Consider the following 19,835-nt stretch of genomic DNA (forward strand, 5'->3'; position numbering starts at 1 on the left):
TTGTGCCTGAGAGGAAAACCACACTTCCTCCCAATGATCAGGTGCTATGTCTGCCCACAGCTGATGTAAAGAGGACACTAGCCAAAGTTAATCCATGTAAGGCTGCTGGACCTGATAATATTCCTTGAGCATGCAACTAGGTATGTGCAGAACAGCAGAACAGCTAGCTGACGTCCTGATATTAAATATTTTTTATATCTCCTTGTGCCTACAATGTCTATGTCAGTGTCCTGTCTGTAATTGCACCGTGGACCAGGAGAAACAATATTTTGTTCCACTGTATACTTGTATATGGCTGGAATGACAAATACATGTGAACTTGAACTTAAATTAAATGTAAAGAATGATCTTGATCAGCTCAAGTGGGAACATCTGTGGTTGGTTTAGATAATATTGGTCTGAGCTCAGGATTCAGCAAAGTGGTTAAAGTGTTAGATGTTCAGGTGGGTAGCTGCGTCAGCATGCGTAGGCTATAAAGGAACAAGTAATAGGTTTATTCCATGCTGAAAAAAAGAAGAAAGAGAACACAACGTTTCAGCCGTGGAGCCTTCTTCAGGTGTCATATACATAGTTTGTAAGACAAGTAACAGGTGACACCTGAAGAAGGCTCCACGGCCGAAACGTTGTGTTCTCTTTCTTCTTTTTTTCAGCATGGAATAAACCTATTACTTGTTCCTAAAGTGTTAGATGCCAACCGTTCAGCAGTGAAGCTGACAGGCAGTCCGAGTTCTTCCCAGTGTGTCTCTCTAGGAGCCCACTGTCACCTCTGTTGTTTGCCTTCGCTTTGGTACTACTGGCTCAAGTACTCTTTCAATCTACAATCTGCACCCTGTTTCTGCTGACACTGCTCATTTCTGTGCATCACCACACACTGATGATGTACCACTACACATAGAGACTGTCTCCCAATCTCTACCTCTTCTACCAGCTATTGTGATGATTTCCTTGCTCTGTCAGGGTGTGAATTGATCCAGGTCTGTTTTACTGCCATTTAACTCTGTAGTAGTGAAAGCTGGCTATCCTCTGACTGTGTCAGACGATTTGCCTTGACTAAATTATTCTGGAACAAATGGACCTGCAGCTAGGACATGAAGGACTGTGTGCAGAAGCACAACAGAAATGTCTAATTAATCATGCAGTTTCGAGGGATGAATTCAACTCAGTTATTAAGAGTTACGTTGACAGGAAACCCTGTCAATGCAGAAAGTTCTGCTTTGTCACTGTGCTTGTGTACAGCTGAGATCCTCCACAGTCTGTGTGCTGTACATCTGCCTTCACCCTCAGCACCTGCAGTAGGTCCCAGCTTCAACAGTTCAGCCTTTTTCCTGCTGAGGGAAGTTTTTGTATGGGTGTATAAGACTGTGTGAACACATAGGTACCACTGAGATTGTGCTCACTCTGACAATAATAATCTGCTGCATCTTCAGCCTGGACTCCTGAGATGATCAGAGTGAAGTCAGTCCCAGATCCACTGCCACTGAAACGCTCTGGGATCCCAGTTTGATGGGTAGTTGCTGCATAAATCAGGAGTTTAGGAGTTTCTCTAGCTTTCCGTTGGTACCAGGCTAGTACATACTTAGAATTATATATGTTCACTGCAGGACTGATCTTACAGTTCACAGTGACTGTCTGTCCTAGAGCAGTAGATTTCACTGGAATCTGAGTCACAGTAACCTGTCCTCCGGCTTCTGAAATTTGTAAATAAGACAGAGCATACAGTAAATAGTTACAATTGTAAAAACATGTCAGGAAATATAATATTATGTGTTTTTGTTTAATTATTTTTTTCTTTGAACGTAACATCTTTTGACCTATAAACATCAAAGAATTATTACTCGTAGTTATTTAAACTATTCAATTAAATAGCATGTTCATTAAATATTTCAAATCAAATGCATTCCTACCCTGAGTAGAAATGAAGAGTGCCCAGATGAAGATGGTGATTAAAGTCATTGTTCCTGTTGATTCTGTTTCCATGAAGGGCAGTTCTCAGTCATAAAGTGTTAAACTCACAGGGCTATAAACACCCCCAGACCACTGAAGCATGTGCCGCCAATGCAAAGTGCCTTTTCTATGCAAATAATTCTGGTGCAGCTCTTCCTTCCGAGTGATAATCCAACAGAACAGTAACAGAGACTATCACCAGTCAAGCCTGTGAAGCCTGTGTTAACGTTTTCAAACAGCAGCTTTTCAAAGAATTTACAGTGAACTAATATTTTATAAAGTCATATAGAGTGTAAATACCTTTAATAAACCTGTATATAAAAGGAAATTGTCTATTGTTTTTTTAGAAAAAAAATAATCTGGACATTGGGAATAATAAAGAAAACAAACCTTTCACTGGGAGTCAGAAGCACAAGAATAACTAGAAGCAAACAGAAGATGTCTGGAGAGAAGCTCAGAGTTTGTCAGTCTGCCGTATTGAGAAACCCTGTCCCATACTGGAAAACTTCTTAGTTTTGACAGACTCAAAGTTCCAGCATTTATTCAGAATATGTTTTTAGAAAATAAGTAATCTGTGTCTTTCAGACTGTGTAATTTCAGACTTTGTGCCTTTAAACCCACCTTACTCATTTATCCTTTGTGTGAATGATTGTCTGGTAAGAGTTAAATATACATTTATAAGCATGTTGATGTTGATTTAGAACATAACCAGTGTGATGCAATCCAGCCTCCTGAGATCTCTCCTCATATGAAATATAGCAGCACAGCTCCATCCTCCTTATCAATGACTCCCAATAAAGAAATATGAGGAGCTGCAGTTCTGTGTTAAGTTAAGTGTGATTGGGAACAGTTTCTGTTGGTCAGCAGGCATAATAGTTATATCCTGTAACAGTGGTTTAGTTTTGGTAGTTACCCTCTCTACATCAATGTTTATTGTACAGAAGCCTGAGTCTTTATTAAACCCTTTTCCAAAATCAAGCAGGAATCCTCCTGGAATTTGGGACTGTGGTCTTTCCAGGTGTTGAAGGTCCTCTTGAAGACATCAGTCCTTTTTTAAAAAAGTCTTTGGAAAATCACCTTAAGTCCTTAAGTACTCCTGAAGTGAATTGATTGTACCTGTTGAGTCGGAGTTTAACAGGTATAATCAGATTGAAAACCAGACAACAGTGTATCTCTTCAGGAGCAGAGTGTCAGATCTCAGCTTTAGACTGTCCAGTATCTCTCTAACTGAAAGACACAGTCCCACTGGGAAGTCAGTTTGGTTTTGAAAGTGTAAAATAATCCAGGCTCACTTCTGCTGGGGGATTGCTGAGTGAGCAGGCATTTGTCATGGTAACTCACCTGTCACTCAGTGTCGGTTACGATTTATGATAGGAAACCTGTTTCACCTGCAGGCAATTTACATCCACACCAGGTGGTGCAGAATGATTAAGGTCTGCTGAGACAATACATGATGGTCTGGTATAGAATTTAGCTCTGTGATTGAGTCTGCTCAGAGCCTTCCTGTATTCCTCATCTCGAGTTCCTTAGCTTCCTAGTTCTCTAATACCTTGTGCTGTGTCTTGGATGTTTGATTCTTACTTTGTTCTGAGCACATCACACCTGGATTTCCCTTTTGTTCTAACAACCTGTGTATTACTCATGCTTGAACTTTAACTGCTTGTCTTAACTGTGATTCTGGGTTGGCCATTTGCCCCTTAGTGCCTTCAATGTGTCTCTATGGCTTCGGGCAACACTTGCTTCTGACCCCAGATCTGGACTGTCTGCCTGCACCAGTCTCTGCTGGTGTCCCAGGGCTGTACTGCACCACACGTGCCTGTATGCTCACCAGAGCTCGGCCCTGTCTGTCTGTGCTGTCCAAAGTCTCCTGTTCTCGTCTCTCTTTCACCCAGCTCATGGATTCATTTTCTGTTTTACAACCACTTCTTAATTCCAAGTTAAGCATTGGAAATGACATTATTAAAGAACAGTTGTAAACAAGAGGAGGCCATTTGGTCCATCTTGCTCATGTGGCTTTTCAAACGAGTGAATCTCAAATTTTATCTAGAAGCTTCTTGAAGGAGAGACCAGACCTTGGACCTGAACCACCTGGGTGGAGCATTTTATTTTTGGAATGTGATCTTCCATCCTCAATGAGTTTCAGAGTCTGAAGTGTCCTTTGAGCTGCCCCTGTCAGGATTGAGATTGTTCAAACCTTCTTTAAGTCTGTCTTGTTCTAGATTGAAGAGATTATGTTCCTTTAACCTGTCTCTATAGCAACCGACTGACTGGTGGTTTATCCATAGAGACCAAGGACCATTCTTATTCTTCCAGCTCTTTCTAAGGATAAAATCACTTTGAGGTGTAGTGAGCAAAACAGAGGACTGTTCTGCATCAGGTTTTACTAGTGCATTGAAGATCTACTCTGGGTTTAAATTCTACTCTCTGTGCTGAATACAGAAGCTGTCTGTCAGTGTTTTACCACAGACTGTCCCAATGACCCTGAAGAATCAGCTTATACACAGAGATAGTTTATACTGCAGCTCTGAATCCCCATGAGACAGGATTTCAGGTTTTCTATGAGCAGTCAGTGCTGCATCCTTACCTCTGCCATGATCGCAGAATCTTATCCCTCCTGCAAAGGGGACTTTTACACTTCTTAAAATGTGGCATAAGATGACAGTAAATGATAAAAAATAATTCATCCTTATGTTCCACCTTTAACAACCTGCTGGTTTCCTACTACTGTACGTTAGTTATAGGGACCGATTGCCCCCTGCAGGAGACTGTAGGTGTGATGTTAACATCATAGCACTAGGGGAAAGGAAGGCACAGGAGCACAACATACTGCCAGTGCGCATTACAGGCTTGTATTAATACACAGTCAGTGAGCTAAAAATACGACTGCGCCGACATGCATTGTTGTTTAATGTTTTCTTGTTCACATTTCATGAAGCTGATGGGAAAAATGCAGCCTCGTCCTTTTTGTATGTTTGCGGTAAAATACTCCTGCGTCCAGTGCAGGGAGAGATCTCGCCTCCGCCTTCTGATTGCCGGGCTCGTCGCGACTCACTGAGGATAAAATACAGTGCCTTGCGAAAGTATTCGGCCCCCTTGAACTTTTCAACCTTTTGCCACATTTCAGGCTTCAAACATAAAGATATAAATTTTTTATTTTATGTGAAGAATCACCAACAAGTGGGACACAATTGTGAAGTGGAACGAAATCTATTGGATTTTTGAAACTTTTTTAACTAATAAAAAAATGAAAAGTGGGGCGTGCAAAATTATTCGGCCCCCTTGCGTTAATACTTTGCTGCGATTACAGCTGCAAGTCGCTTGGGGTATGTCTCTATCAGTTTTGCACATCGAGAGACTGAAATTCTTGCCCATTCTTCCTTGCAAAACAGCTCGAGCTCAGTGAGGTTGGATTGAGAGCGTTTGTGAACAGCAGTTTTCAGCTCTTTCCACAGATTCTCGATTGGATTCAGGTCTGGACTTTGACTTGGCCATTCAAACACCTGGATACGTTTATTTGTGAACCATTCCTTTGTAGATTTTGCTTTATGTTTGGGATCATTGTCTTGTTGGAAGATAAATCTCCGTCCCAGTTTCAGGTCTTTTGCAGACTCCAACAGGTTTTCATCCAGAATGGTCCTGTATTTGGCTGCATCCATCTTCCCCTCAATTTTAACCATCTTCCCTGTCCCTGCTGAAGAAAAGCAGGCCCAAACCATGATGCTGCCACCACCATGTTTGACAGTGGGGATGGTGTGTTGAGGGTGATGAGCTGTGTTGCTTTTACGCCAAACATATCGTTTTGCATTGTGGCCAAAAAGTTCGATTTTGGTTTCATCTGACCAGAGCACCTTCTTCCACATGTTTGGGGTGTCTCCCAGGTGGCTTGTGGCAAACTTAAGACGAGACTTTTTATGGATATCTTTGAGAAATGGCTTTCTTCTTGCCACTCTTCCATAAAGGCCAGATTTGTGCAGTGTAAGACTGATTGTTGTCCTATGGACAGACTCTCCCACTTCAGCTGTAGTACTCTGCAGTTCATCCAGAGTGATCATGGGCCTCTTGGCTGCATCTCTGATCAGTCTTCTCCTTGTCTGAGCTGAAAGTTTAGAGGGACGGCCAGGTCTTGGTAGATTTGCAGTGGTCTGATACTCCTTCCATTTCAAGATGATCGCTTGCACAGTGCTCCTTGGGATGTTTGAAGCTTGGGAAATCTTTTTGTATCCAAATCCGGCTTTAAACTTCTCCACAACAGTATTACGGACCTGCCTGGTGTGTTCCTTGGTCTTCATGATGCTCTCTGCGCTTTCAACAGAACCTTGAGACTATCACAGAGCAGGTGCATTTATACAGAGACTTGATTACACACAGGTGGATTCTATTTATCACCATCAGTCATTTAGGACAACATTGGATCATTCAGAGATCTTAGCTGAACTTCTGGAGTGAGTTTGCTGCACTGAAAGTAAAGGGGCCGAATAATTTTGCACGCCCCACTTTTCATTTTTTTATTAGTTAAAAAAGTTTCAAAAATCCAATAGATTTCGTTCCACTTCACAATTGTGTCCCACTTGTTGGTGATTCTTCACATAAAATTAAAAAATTATATCTTTATGTTTGAAGCCTGAAATGTGGCAAAAGGTTGAAAAGTTCAAGGGGGCCGAATACTTTCGCAAGGCACTGTAAATAGTACTAAAAATGGACAGATAATAGATTTAAAAAACGTATCAATGATTCGGTTCGCTAAAACCAGAATCGCAACAAGGCAGTTTTATCGGGCTCGGGGAGATAGCGTGTCCAGTGTGAGCGCCGCAGGCAGCTCCAGGCGCGCTGAGCAGGTTTTTGTACAGGCGCTCTATCAGAGTCAATCACTGTGGTGGACTTTCGGCGGCGGGACCAGACTGAGTGTGGGCAGTAAGTACAGCGCAGCCTCGCCGTCTTCCTCCCGGGCTCTCCGCGCAGACAAACCCCGCAGGACTGCGCGACTCTTAGAGAAACATGGGCGCTTTTATTATCATATTTAATGTTGAGATTATTAATGTCCTGTACTTAACACCTTCCACGATCTGGATATAAAATAGTTTAAACGTCAAGATCCTTGGGTTTCCAGGCGAGATAAAGGAAGATATAAAACTGTAGAAACGCTGTAGACGCGCCTCTGGTCCGGGAGCAGGTTTTTGTACGAGCGCTGAATCAGGTTCAAGCACTGTGGTACACTTTCGGTGGCGGCACCAGACTGAGCGTTGGAAGTAAGTTATCTCTCTTTCCGTCTTCTCGCAGCATTTTCATAATGTGTTGATCTGATTTTTTTTTATTATTTATTATGAAAAATTAGAATCCACAGGATTTTGTCTAATACAGATTTCTAAATTCTAAACCAGAACTTTTGGAGGCAACAGAACAGGTCATAGCGAGCATGAAGCGTAAAAATGGCAGCAGTTAATCAGAGGGATTTTTGTCACAGAAATTGCAACGTTGATGCTCATGTTATGAGATTGTATTTTTACAGTGTTGTGTTGAGAAGTGCGATTCGGGAGCGGGGTGTCAGCTCGGTTAGTCTCAGCCTAGCTGGGCTGCTGCGGTGCTCGTCTACAGTGCGGGATACTTTACAGGCTTCATCTCGTGAATCCTGAGTGTCCATTTATTATGTTTGCTTTATAGTATGAATGCTTCTATTGTAGGCTACAATGTGAAATGTGCATTAATCCTGCTGATATTGGAGATACAGAGTCGGTGTCAAAAGCGCACAGCGGAACGTTTCCACTTCCCATGGTCTGGAACCCGATTGAGACTCTGTTGGGTTCAGACTCCGCCGGTCCAAGTGAGACAAGTCATGCCTTAATGTAGCCGCTGACTCGGGTCCATTTCAGGCGGAGAAGAGCTGACAGGCGCTGCACGCCGGTGGCTGACAGAACCCGAACTGCATACTTCTCAAAACCGAATTCATATTCATGATATACAGTATATGTACTCGTGTTATCGCTGTTCAATTACTGTTTATTAACGTCAACTTTTTAAATCTTTCTTTTAATCATAAAAAAACATAATAGTTCAATGTGTACAGATAGTCGAAGTGTTGAGGTAGATCAGTGTTTTTTCAACGTTCAATGTAGTGATTCTATTACAATTTAGGGGCAAAACGAAACTGGATCTGTTTTTTTTTAAATGATTGAATAATCATATTTTACGTGGTTTTATGTCTCGCTAAATAATCTGTGCTGTAGGGTTCATACAATAATTGCATTTGGAGAAGAAAATATACCAATCGTAGTTAGTATATTAATCTTCCAGAATGCTTGATTTCAAGAAATTTCATTAATATATTAATACTTTATATATGAAAGTAGGCATAATTATTTCTTCTCCAGGTGAATACACTCGCGAATTTCACAGGTATTTTTTTTCGTGTCTTGTACTTATAAAGCCTCAGTACCCGCCGGTGCTGACTGGTCCTGCAGACGGTGAAAAGTTCGTTACGGGTCAGTTTTATTCAGCGGGAGGCGAGAGGCGCCACGTTGGGCTTTTAGTACAGGAGGCAGCAGGGATACAGCTTTAGTTTGTAGTCCTCAATAAGCAAGATATGGTTAAAACACATTTAGGTAAATGTACTTTCAGACATTATCAAAGTGCAGTGTATTTAATGAATTTTAGATACATTTCCAACTACATGAAGGACTTTAGTCCTGAGTGTCCGGAAACACTTATTCAAGCCCTGAAACAACGTGTAGAACTTAAAACTTCCTTTTCCTTTTTTAGCTGGCTGTCAATAGTGAAACAGTGTCTATTTTGCGACAGTTTGGGTTTTTTTTCCCTGTGGGTCTGTGCGAGTCTCTCCCAGGCGACTGTGAGTCTCTCTGATCTCTCTGATCTCATTCCAACCGGTTTCCGTCTGCAGGTAACGCGCTGCCGTCTCTGTCCCTCCTGCCGCCCTCCACTGTGGAGCTGAGCGCCAAGAGAAGCGCCACGCTGCTGTGTCTGGCCAACAAGGGCTTCCCATCCGACTGGAGCCTGCAGTGGAAGATCGACGGCAGCTCTAAGAGCAGTAGCGTCACCAAGACCCCTGGCATCCTGGAGAGCGACGGCACCTACAGCTGGAGCAGCACCCTGACGCTGTCCGAGGCCGACTGGAAATCGCTGCACTCCGTGACCTGCGAGGCCAGCCAGGGGTCCCAGGCTACTGTCCAGAAGACCCTGAACAAATCCGACTGCCCAGAGTAGCCCATACAGAGGGCAGCGCCGCATTGCTGATGGCTGTGTTGTGTTTTAGCTTTATCTCTGTGACTGTAACCTTGTTGCGCCGCTCAGTACTCAGACATGTTTGTTAGCAACGTTTTAGACGCGCTGAGCTTCTCCATCAGCCGCTGTCCATGTGTGCGTGTTGTTTAGTCCTGTTGTACGTGCTGTTAGTGAGAGAAAAATAATAGTAATAAAGAATTTTTGAATCATGAAATTAGTCGTCCTGATCTTTATTATAGAAACTCCTTTGCACCCCATAAATGCATGTTGTTCTGATTTGATTGTGAATTATTTATAGCTGAGTGTTCAAGACCGGCAGACGCTAACGGTGTGTAAAACAACCTGTGAGTGCACGTGAGGAATTATAAAGAACACCCTCACAGTGAGCTCACTGCAGGCTCACAGATGGTCCCTGCTGCTGCGCTTGGTGTTCCAGATTCCATACGAACAGAGAAACAGCTACTGTACAAACAAGAGGCCATTCGGCAAGAATCCAGGCTATCAGCTACAAGCTCATGGCTAGGTAGCTTATTCCATACTCCTGTCACCCTTTTCTATAAAGAAGTGTGGAATCCTGCCAGAAAAAGATCATTCTCTGCTACCCATCACACTGCTTAGCTTAAATAAGAAAAAAATAACCAAAATATAAAGGAGTAATTGTAAAATAAAATTAGATGGTTGGTATTCTTTCATGTTTTACAGAAGTGATTACTGATGAAAACAAGTATTACAGCAAGCCTCAGACAGCTCTGTTCATGGTGCTGTGCTGCCTCTGGACCTCGTATCTCCTGGTTTGTGTTTCATCTCAGAACTAATTATGTAAATAAAAACAGAACTGTAATACTTCTCCCCAACATCAGAGGTGTTTTATAGATAACTGTGCCTTAAGTCACATGAATGTTCTGTGTTATCAGCAGTAGGAAACTGTCACACTCTTTCCTGTTGGAGCACAAAATTACACACCTGAAACACCACAGCAACTGATAGAGTTTGTAATCAACTAGCCAATCAACCTGTTGCCGTGAAAACACTATCAAGCTGAAGATCAATTTCACCTGTGTATAATGGAATCATTCACTAACTTTGTTCCAGCAGGTTATAAAAACCAGCCTTGAGATTGCCTCCCAGCTCACTCTTAGTGCTTTGTTTATCAGTTTCTGCTTCTTGACTTCCCTGCCTTTCACTGATTATATTCTTCACCATGTCTCTGGATCTTTTTTGTGCTTCACTTGTGTTTTCCAGTATTTTGAATCGCTCTTGCTTGCATTCTCTCCTGCACTATGAACTTGCTGTCACGGTCGCTACTCCTCCCCTTAAGCCCCTCCTCGTTCTCTCCCATCACCCACACCTGTTCCCTAATTCAGTTCCTCCTTAAAAGCCAGATGCAGACTTCACCTGATGCTCCTCATTGAATCCCATTTTGTGAGATCCTGGGTCCTGCTGCATTTGGCTCTGTCATGGTTTTAACCTCCTGTTCCTGATCCCCCCCGTCCCCACTGCCGGTCCTGACCCGGTTCATGGTTTTAATTCCCTTGGATGGATCTTCTGGCATTGGACTTACTCTTCTGTCTTGGATTACCCCTTTGGATTTCTTCATGGATTGTTCACCTTGGACTCACTCCCCCCTGGACACCTGCACCCCCTGGACATGCCCCCTGTCTCCATAACCTCTCCTGTATGACTTTTTCCCCTCAGCGTTTCCTCACAAATCTGGAGCATGTCATCTGTATAGGTCCCGGAAAGAACTGTTCATGACACTTGCTTGCTTTGCCTGACTATGCTTCCAGATTTCCCTTTGTGCCTCAAGCCTTGTGTCTCAGGTTTCATATCCTGTTAGGACTCCAGCTATGGACTTCACTGTCTGCTGTTTGTTAATTTTCCTGCCTACACTCAACAGCCTGCTAGTGTGTCTGCCTTCATGTTGATTCACCCCCCATCCTGAGACCACTGTGCTCTGTCAGGATAGTGCAGCGGTGTTACACAAACAGTAAGAAGAATTCCATGTGTAACTCAGAATATAATTGGCTGAATTGACTGTCCAGGTTGGATCAAAAAAGCTGAAGACTTCAGGTCTTCTAGGAATAGAGCTGGAGATGCCTGATGCAGATCCTTCTTTTGTAGATTCACTGATATTTTTTTTTTATGCAGAGACTGGAGACTCAGGGGGTTAAATTATTTTCTGGGTCTAATGGAGCAACACCTCTCTGCTCACTCTGAACCCTCTGCTCCAGCTTGAGTCTCCCAGTAATGACCGTCTTGTCATCACCTGAGATGTTAATGAGCTGCATGATCATGCGTGTGAAGGCCACAGTGGTCACTATCTGTTCTGTTTTGGGGAACAGGGGTGCACTTCACTGGCACAGGGCTTTACTGTGGCATGAAGTTGGCAATCAAGCACCAGGGATCAGTTACATGTAACACGTTGAGTTAAATATCCTTCTAGTTTTACCCTCAAGTGTTCTGTACATTTAAGGGTGTTACCTGATGGCTTGTTTTTTCACGTTGTCTTTACTAGTGTTTCAAATTGTAAATGATCTTACAGGAGACTGATCATCTGACAGAAAGTGGCAATACTCAAGATAAACAATATCGCAAAAGGCAAATAAACAACCTACACCTGATTATCACATCAGTGAGATCCACAAGTTCCAAATCAAAATGTAGTTCTTCCAAAAGGGCAGCACAGTGGTTAGCATTGCTGTCTTGCAGAGCTCGGGCCCTGGGTTCAATTCCTGGTGGGTTATCTCTATTGAGGTCTGTATGTTCTTCCCATGTTTGTTTCGGTTTCCGCCAGGTGCCTTAGTTTCCTCCCACAGTCAGAAGATATACTGGTAGGTTAATTGGCTTCAGGGAAAACTGGGCCTGGTGTGAGTGTATGTTTGTCTGTCTGTTCTGCAATGGATGTCCTTGTGCTTGTTGCTTGCTGGGATAGGTTCTGTGTCCTCTGCACCCCTATATTGAGTAAAAATGTTTAAAAAATGGAGGGATGGATAATCTGCCATCACCTGATTTTCCAAGGAAGACAGTTTTCTAGTCCCTGAGAAACACTCCTACTTACACTCATAGATCAGACTGGGAATTTTTATAGGCTATAGGACTGTTTGTCAGGAGTATTTATCCTAGTTTGGACCGTGCAATTTAACTGTTTAAAGTAACTAAGACCACTTTTTCACTTCATCTGCAATATGTTTTTTTTTAATAAAATAGATGAGTAATAAATTGAGTCAATTGAGGACAAGTTCTGTTTTTAATGACAACTGAGAGATGTTTATATTGTGGGGTGTGTACGAGATATCTGAATGAAAGGTTTTAGTTCAAGAGTCCAACAGCAGTGTCCTCCTGAGGTCTAAACCTATTGCCTTTCTCTTTGCCGTCCTTTAATAGTTATTCTTTTATATTGTATATGTTGTGTTTTTGAACATTTATGTATTCATGCTTGATATTGTTTAAATATGTTTGTAATGCCAAACACTTTGAGGTGTTTCCTTCTTTTGAGACATAATGATAGGATTGGTAATTATCAATAACAATAGCAGAAAATTAATTGATATTTGTTGGGAACTACAGTATCAAGCCCTTGCTTTGTGCCCTGAAGTGGATAATATTTTATTTTGTCTGGGTAAGACCTAGAACACAGATCATCAGTACCTTCAGTCTTATCAATTTTCTCAATGACAACAGGACAGAGCACAAACTATCAGCTGCAGAGTATATACAGTGAGCTGAAGAGTCAGCACTAAAACCCTGGATTATCAAGCTTCTAACCATCAAGTAGATTTAGTGTTTCTTTCAGTCTTCATTACAGTTTGACTTTGTTGAGTTACGCTTCAATAGAATTATTAGTGCACATGAATATTAATAATTGTCTAGAGTCTTTAAAAGGGACCTGTCAGCTGTTCTGGGTGCCAGAGAGAGAGACAGACTCTCAGAGCAGGTAGAAGATAGTTAAACCCAGCCCTTGTGTTATGATGTAGACAGCAGTGTTAGAGGGAGAGGAGCCCCTGGAGACTCTTCTCCATCTGGGCTGTCCTGCCCTGGCCCAGCTGCAGGGCTCATCCTGTCTATGCAAATCCTCCCAGCAACAGCTTCAGTTTCTCGCCACATCTTGCGATTTCATAGCCAAAAATAGCCCGGGGACAGTCTGAGCTGAGTGCAGCCAGGCTGATTTGCCTAGCATGGGGGAGAATGGGCTGGTTGAGGGAGGTGTCATACTGTGGGGGTGTCAGAGAACTGCACCTGTTCAAGATCAGGGAAGCAAGAGAGCAGATCGAGGACCTGGTCAGGATGTTTTAAACGTAACTCCCTGTAACACTTTATATAAAGAGTAACTGAGGGCTTATAAATATTAACTACATATTTCAGTAACTCTGTCGTTTAAGCATCTCCTATGAGGTGTGACTAATTTTATTGATGTACAGTATGTGTGAATGTGCCGTGAGGACCTGTTTAATGGTGTTAAATACATTTCTTAGTTATAAGTGATTACATTTATAACTAATATTTACTAATATTCCATAAACTGTATTGTAGCAGTAATAATAGTATAGTAGCAATAATATCGGTCTGTAAATGGAACCTTTTCTGAAATTGGACAATTTGTCATGTTCAGTCATTAGTAATGTGTGTGTGTGTATATATATATATGTAGGGTGAAATTTCTGAGTGGGTCACACAGTGGTCAGCATTGCTGCCTCACAGGACTGGGACCCTGGGTTCAATTCTGAACCTGACGTGGGTATCTGTGTGAAGTTTAAATGTTCTCCTCAGGTTTGTATAGGTTTTCTCCAGGTGCTTCATTTTACCCCACAGTCCAAAGACATACGGTACTGGTAGTTGGCAGCTGTGTCACCATGTGTAGACTGCAAAGGAACAAGTAAAGATTTCAACCTTTACTTATTCCTTTACTATACTGGTAGCTGACTTAGCTTCTGGGAAAACTGGCCCTGGTGTGTGTTTGCTGGTGTCCCACCAAGCATGTATTCTGTTGTCAGCTGGGATAAGCTCTTCCTCAGCCCTGAATTGGGTAAAGAAAATGACAGGAAGTAAAAACACACAAAGGCATTTCTTGTTCATCAGTCAATTGATACAGAATACTATTTAAAATACCTGAACATCAGACTGTGTTATTGCATACAGGCTAGAGAACCTGAATCTTCAAAGGGAAATAGCCTTGGTTTGTGTGAAATCACTGAAGAGACATGGACATGTGAGTGTGTGTGAGTGTAAGAGTTACTGTAGCAGAAGAGTGTGTGTGAGCAGAGTTACTGGAGGAGAAGAGTGTGTGTGAGCAGAGTTACTGGAGGAGAAGAGTGTGTGTGAGCAGAGTTACTGGAGGAGAGGAGTGTGTGTGAGCAGAGTTACTGTAAGAAAGAGTGTGAGTGAGAAGAGTTACTGGAGGAGAAGCAGAAGCACTCAGTTGGGACTGTGTGGAACAGCTAGAGGCACTGATGGCATCAAGCAGTCTCATATTCTGATATAACTGAAAACGAGCTACTCTGGTCCTCGTATCAAAACAGCTGCTGAAGAAAGGAAGAACAGACACAGCAAAAAACACAGCTGCCCAGGCTGGCAAGGTGAATTCAGTGAGCAACCAGCACACTCCTCCCTCTTTACAATCCATGTCAGAGGAGAGACGCTCTATAAAAAGTAAAAGAGTTTACATGCAGAGGTTGAAGACACTGTGTTGAGCACTGCCCTCTGCTGGATGATGATGATCATATCTACAGTGCTACATATCTGAAAATGATTTATAACCAATAACAAAACACTCTATTATTCTGCTGATGATGTAAGTACAGATCTGTAACTTAGATCTTAGCTTTACTACCAGCAACACACAAGGATAAATACATTCTATAACACAAACACAACACACTTCTTGGGATTTAGAGTAATAATGCATGAAAATACAGAATCATTTTTCTCTGGATCACCAAGCTTGGAATGTCCAAGTAGGCCAGGCCTGGCCCTGGGTATAGGTGGACTAGGTGACTGCCTAGGGCCCTGAGCCTGCCAGGGTGCCCCCTCAATTTGCAACATGACATTTTCTTTAATCGGTATGTTCAAATGTTATGAATGCATTCAAAAATCGTTCTCTTGCAAACACCAATTTCCTCATTGCACAGCACACAGTAAAAAACTGAACTAGTCACAAGGAATCTCAGCCTTTTACATAGTCTGAGTTTCTTTTAACACTGAGCTGCACAAAGCAGTGTTAACAATGCAGGGACTTGACAGATTGTGAATGTAAAGTATACCAGTTGGCTGAAATGGTATCTTTCAAAGAAAAATTATCTGCCAAGTGTAAGGGGTGATCTCTAAACTTTCTCTCCACTCTCACTCAGCTCTCAGATCAGCTGGATCACTGATTGGTCTGTGAGACGAGCTTTTAACCTCAGAGTCAGTTTAGGTTTAATTCAAACTGCCCCAGAGAAGGTTAAGAATAAAAGGTACTGTATTTTACTATAGTTACTTACCTGGATAGAATTCAATCCTGCTTCATGAAACCAAAAACTTTTATCAACATATTTACACAAGCTGACTGGATAATAGACTAATCTTACTCTGTGAAACAGCACCCAGCTTTCATTGGAATTCTTTCTGGTATTTGAACAATCTTGTCATGGTTATGTCTTAGCTGAAGGAAGAAATAGATGAGTTAACATAGGTTTATCGCCATGATTGTGATGATCAAACACTGTGATCTTTAATTACAACTAACATGTAATGAAACATTACAATTGACCTTTTACTTGTCTTACAAACTATGTATTTGTTGTAATGGTTTGAAATAAAAAAATGAGCATCAATCACGCAGTGGGTCGACTACTATTGTATGAAGATGTAATTTATGATTTTGCCTTCAGAAAACCTAGGTGCTTTAAGTTATAGAACACTTTCTCTCCTGCTCAACCTTACTGATCTCACCTCCCTCCCCTCACCTCATTATTGAGTGCACTTGTTTTTATTTTTTCTGCTTATTTTCATATTTACTGTATTTCTAAAATTAATTTCTATGACGTTTCAGTGCAGTAATTTGTAAGTTATGATTTGTCACACTGTAAATTTGAAGTAACAGAGATCCTGTTTATTATTGTTATAATTTTCCTTTCCAAGCTATATGATATATTGGTAAAATGTTTGCTTCTTGTTTTTGTTTGTAAGGTATTCATTACCTATCTCAAGATTGGCTATATAGTGTGTGTTACGTCCCAGTGTGTCTTTTTTATGTTCCAAACTGCTGACCTTTGATTGTTGGTCCATCATTACACCACTGTTCCATATGACATCATCATCAATCAGCTCTCAGTCAATCAGAACTCATCTTATTCAGTATATAACATGGAGGTTTTCAGGAAGGAGAGGCCTTTTGTTTGACTTTGGTCCTGTGTTGCTTCATTTTGCTTTTGGTTATTGCTTCGGCTTTGTTGTTTTGCTGTGTGTGTGTTTTTGTATAGTTTTGGCTTTGTTTTGTTGGTTTCTGTTTTTCTCTTTGTACTTTTGTTTGTGTGTTTATCCTTGTTTTGCCATTGCGTTGCCCTAACGTGTTATATGTTCAACCTTTGTGTTCTTTTGTATCCTGTTCCTGTTGATTACTCTTGTTTTCCCTTATTTGTATTCCTAGTTCACTTGTGTTTTTGTGTGAACTTTTGCGTATAAGGTTAGTTTAGGTTGTTGGGTACATTCTACACACTTAGTTGATTTTGTATTAGTAACACTAGTTTAGTACAGGTGAGTGCCATTTGGCTTGTATGGTTTTGGGTAGTCAGTGGAGGTTAGCTAGGGTGCTGAAGATGCTGAAGACCAGGTGTTTTGGGTTTTCTTTTGTAGTCAGGTTAGCTTTCCCTCACTTTCCTAGCCAGCTCCATTTTGTTTATTTTCTTTTGTTTGGCACCAGTCTAGTTCCTTACCCTGTGTGTTATTGTGTCTTACCAGTCACTTATTGAACTTAAAATCATCACTTTTGCACCCACCCTTTTATCACGCTCCCTCAACAGAACCCACCTGCTTCCAAAAATGATCCTAAATGTTATACCACTTTACCCCTAGACAGTTGGGGTCGTAACAGTGTGGTGTTAACGTTTGTAAAATGTCCAATACATGTAGTACTAATAAAAATCTAAGATGATACAATTAATTCTTAGTATGGTAAAAAGGCTTTAACACATGAGTCATCCTTTGCCTTAACATTAGAAAACTTCATAATGCAACCATAAAGACTCAGGTCTGTGTGAAAGCTTCTCAAATAGTGCCCTCTAGTGCAGATTTGCAGGTCAGTGTCAGCCTGTACTGCAATGAAAGGTCAGACTGATACATCATATGACCTTCAATTGCTGTGCAGCAGACATTATGACTGTGAGAGAAACAATTAAATCTGATCCAGGTGAAGTGTAGCCAAGTCGTTCTGTCTGGAAAAATTGGTATTGGCTTGTTCCAGGATTCCTCTAAATGCTGCAAATTTACTTGAGGTTGAATAAACTGATCTTTACCATTTATTAAGAAGATGAAGACTCCTGTTGGCAGCCTGTGGGGAAAAACCTGCCCTCCTCAGTCACCCTAATGGTTGATGTAAGACAATTGATCAGATGACAATTTAAAAAACAGGAAGAGGAGGCTTTCAAGAATGGTCATGTTACCCGGGTTGCTTAAAATGTATTAACTTTTACTCTCTATCTCTAACCTTGGTCCTAGACAATCTAGATACTATTACAGGTCACCTACTGGAACACTGGGAACACCTGTATATGTTTAATTAATTATGCAAGTAAAAGTACTCTTTCTATAGTGGAGTGAATGTATACTTTCCAACATGGTGAACTGTATAAAGGAATTGGAGCAACAATCACCTGCTTCATAATCACCTGATCAGAATGAAACTGAGGTCTTTAGAAACTGGAGATCTAAGGGTGACCTATGAACCTGCTGGACTGGGGCTGAGGAGCCCTGCATTAGGGGTCACACTGTCTGGATACATGGGCTCATATTCTAAATAAAGACATCATAAATACAGATGTTTTTAAGGCTAATTGTATGTTGACTCATCGTTGTTGCTAATGATGCCCACCACTGTCGTGTCATCGGCAAACTTGATGATGCAGTTTGAACTGTGCTTGGCAGTACAGTCGTGAGTCATAAAATTTAACTGAATGTTTGTATTAAAATTATTCACTTCAATAAAGTAAAATAAAATAGTAATCTTTTAATAATACACATGAAGCTTATTGTGTCTCTTTGCAACTCAGCTCCTCCACAGCCTGTGTCCTGTGTCTTTGTCTTCACCCTCAGCACCTGCAGTAGGTCCCAGCTGCAGCAGTGCAGTCACTGTGCAGTGCTGCTGAGGGAGGTTTTTGTACGAGTGTGTAACACTGTGTGAACACAAGGGCACTGTCAATGGAGTGTTTAGTTTGGCAGTAATAATCTCCAGCATCTTCAGCCTGGACTCCTGTGATGGTCAGAGTGAAGTCAGTCCCAGACCCACTGCCACTGAATCGCTCTGGGATCCCAGTTAGATGGTTAGTTGCCCAATAAATCAGGAGTTTTGGAGCTTCACTAGGTTTCTGTTGGAACCAGTTTAGATCATTGTTATTAAATGGAGCTGAACTGGTCTTACAGCTCACAGTGACTGTCTGTCCAGGGAGAACAGTCTTTACTGTTGGAGTCTGAGTCACAGTAACCTGTCCACTGGATTCTGAAAATAAAACATCAAACAGTGTATGATGAAAAAAAAATAATTAAAACACTTCATAGAGTAATTTATTATTTAAAATATTTCATGGTTTACACAAATTATTTTGACTTAAAATAAAATGCTTATAAACCCATTCCTACCCTGTGCAAATATGAGGAGTGTCCAGATGAAGATGGTGATGAAAGTCATTGTTGCTGTGGGTTCTGTTGCCATGAAGGGCAGCTCTCAGTCTGGAAGTGTTAAACTCACAGGGCTATAAACACTCCCAGACCACTGAAGCATGTGCTGTCTATGCAAAGTGTATTTTCAATGCAAATTGTCTTCCTGGGTTCAGTCAGTCAATGCTGGAAACAGGCTTCGTGCCGTGTGTTGTGTCAGAGCAAGATGAGCAGTTTAGCATAAACATTCCCAGGACAGCGGGACTAGACAGAGAGCAGCTTTATGAGGAACAGAGGATGAGACACAATCAGCTGAGCCCTTATTCCACTCAACACAGCTGGAATTTAGTGGAATGTGGAGAGCAGCACTTGGCTCTGTGTGTTCAGACACATCAGGTTTTTTATCTGCATTCTCAAGACAATGGAGCTATTACCCACAGGTCAGGTGTTGTCTATATTAATTTTTCCATTGATAGAATTGTCAAAATGCCCTGTAATTTGTGTGTGTTCCCAAGAAACATTCCACACTGTGTTCAAGGAAGTACAGTATTTGTGTTTAATACATGGGGCTGGAGAATGGGGAACTGAACACTTATTTTCATGCACTTGTGGAGAGTGCTCTCTGGTGACACAAAAGTTTTGTTTTTACTGAAAATGAATTAATCTAATGGAAATATTTAAGACAGCTTCTATTTTAATGGATTTTATAATGAATGTTCAGGAGAGATAACAAGACAGGCCATATCACTCTGCAAATCCCAGCTGGCAGCCCACTGAAGCTAAGTAGGTGTGAGCCTGGTCAGTACCTTGAT

The 19,835-nt window shown here is 41.5% G+C and overlaps 1 gene segment (V, D, J or C); it reads left to right on the forward strand.

The window, feature by feature from the left end:
• Positions 1-9,391, forward strand: part of LOC102684827 (immunoglobulin kappa light chain-like) — a 142,475-nt gene extending 133,084 nt beyond the window's left edge. The window contains 2 exon segments of the C gene segment in view: positions 7,153-7,190; positions 8,837-9,391. Coding sequence covers positions 7,153-7,190; positions 8,837-9,159 — 361 coding nt within the window.
• Positions 9,392-19,835: the final 10,444 nt, after the last annotated feature.

This window comes from Lepisosteus oculatus, chromosome 18 (assembly GCF_040954835.1).
Source record: "Lepisosteus oculatus isolate fLepOcu1 chromosome 18, fLepOcu1.hap2, whole genome shotgun sequence".
NCBI classification, from domain to species: Eukaryota; Metazoa; Chordata; class Actinopteri; order Semionotiformes; family Lepisosteidae; genus Lepisosteus; species Lepisosteus oculatus.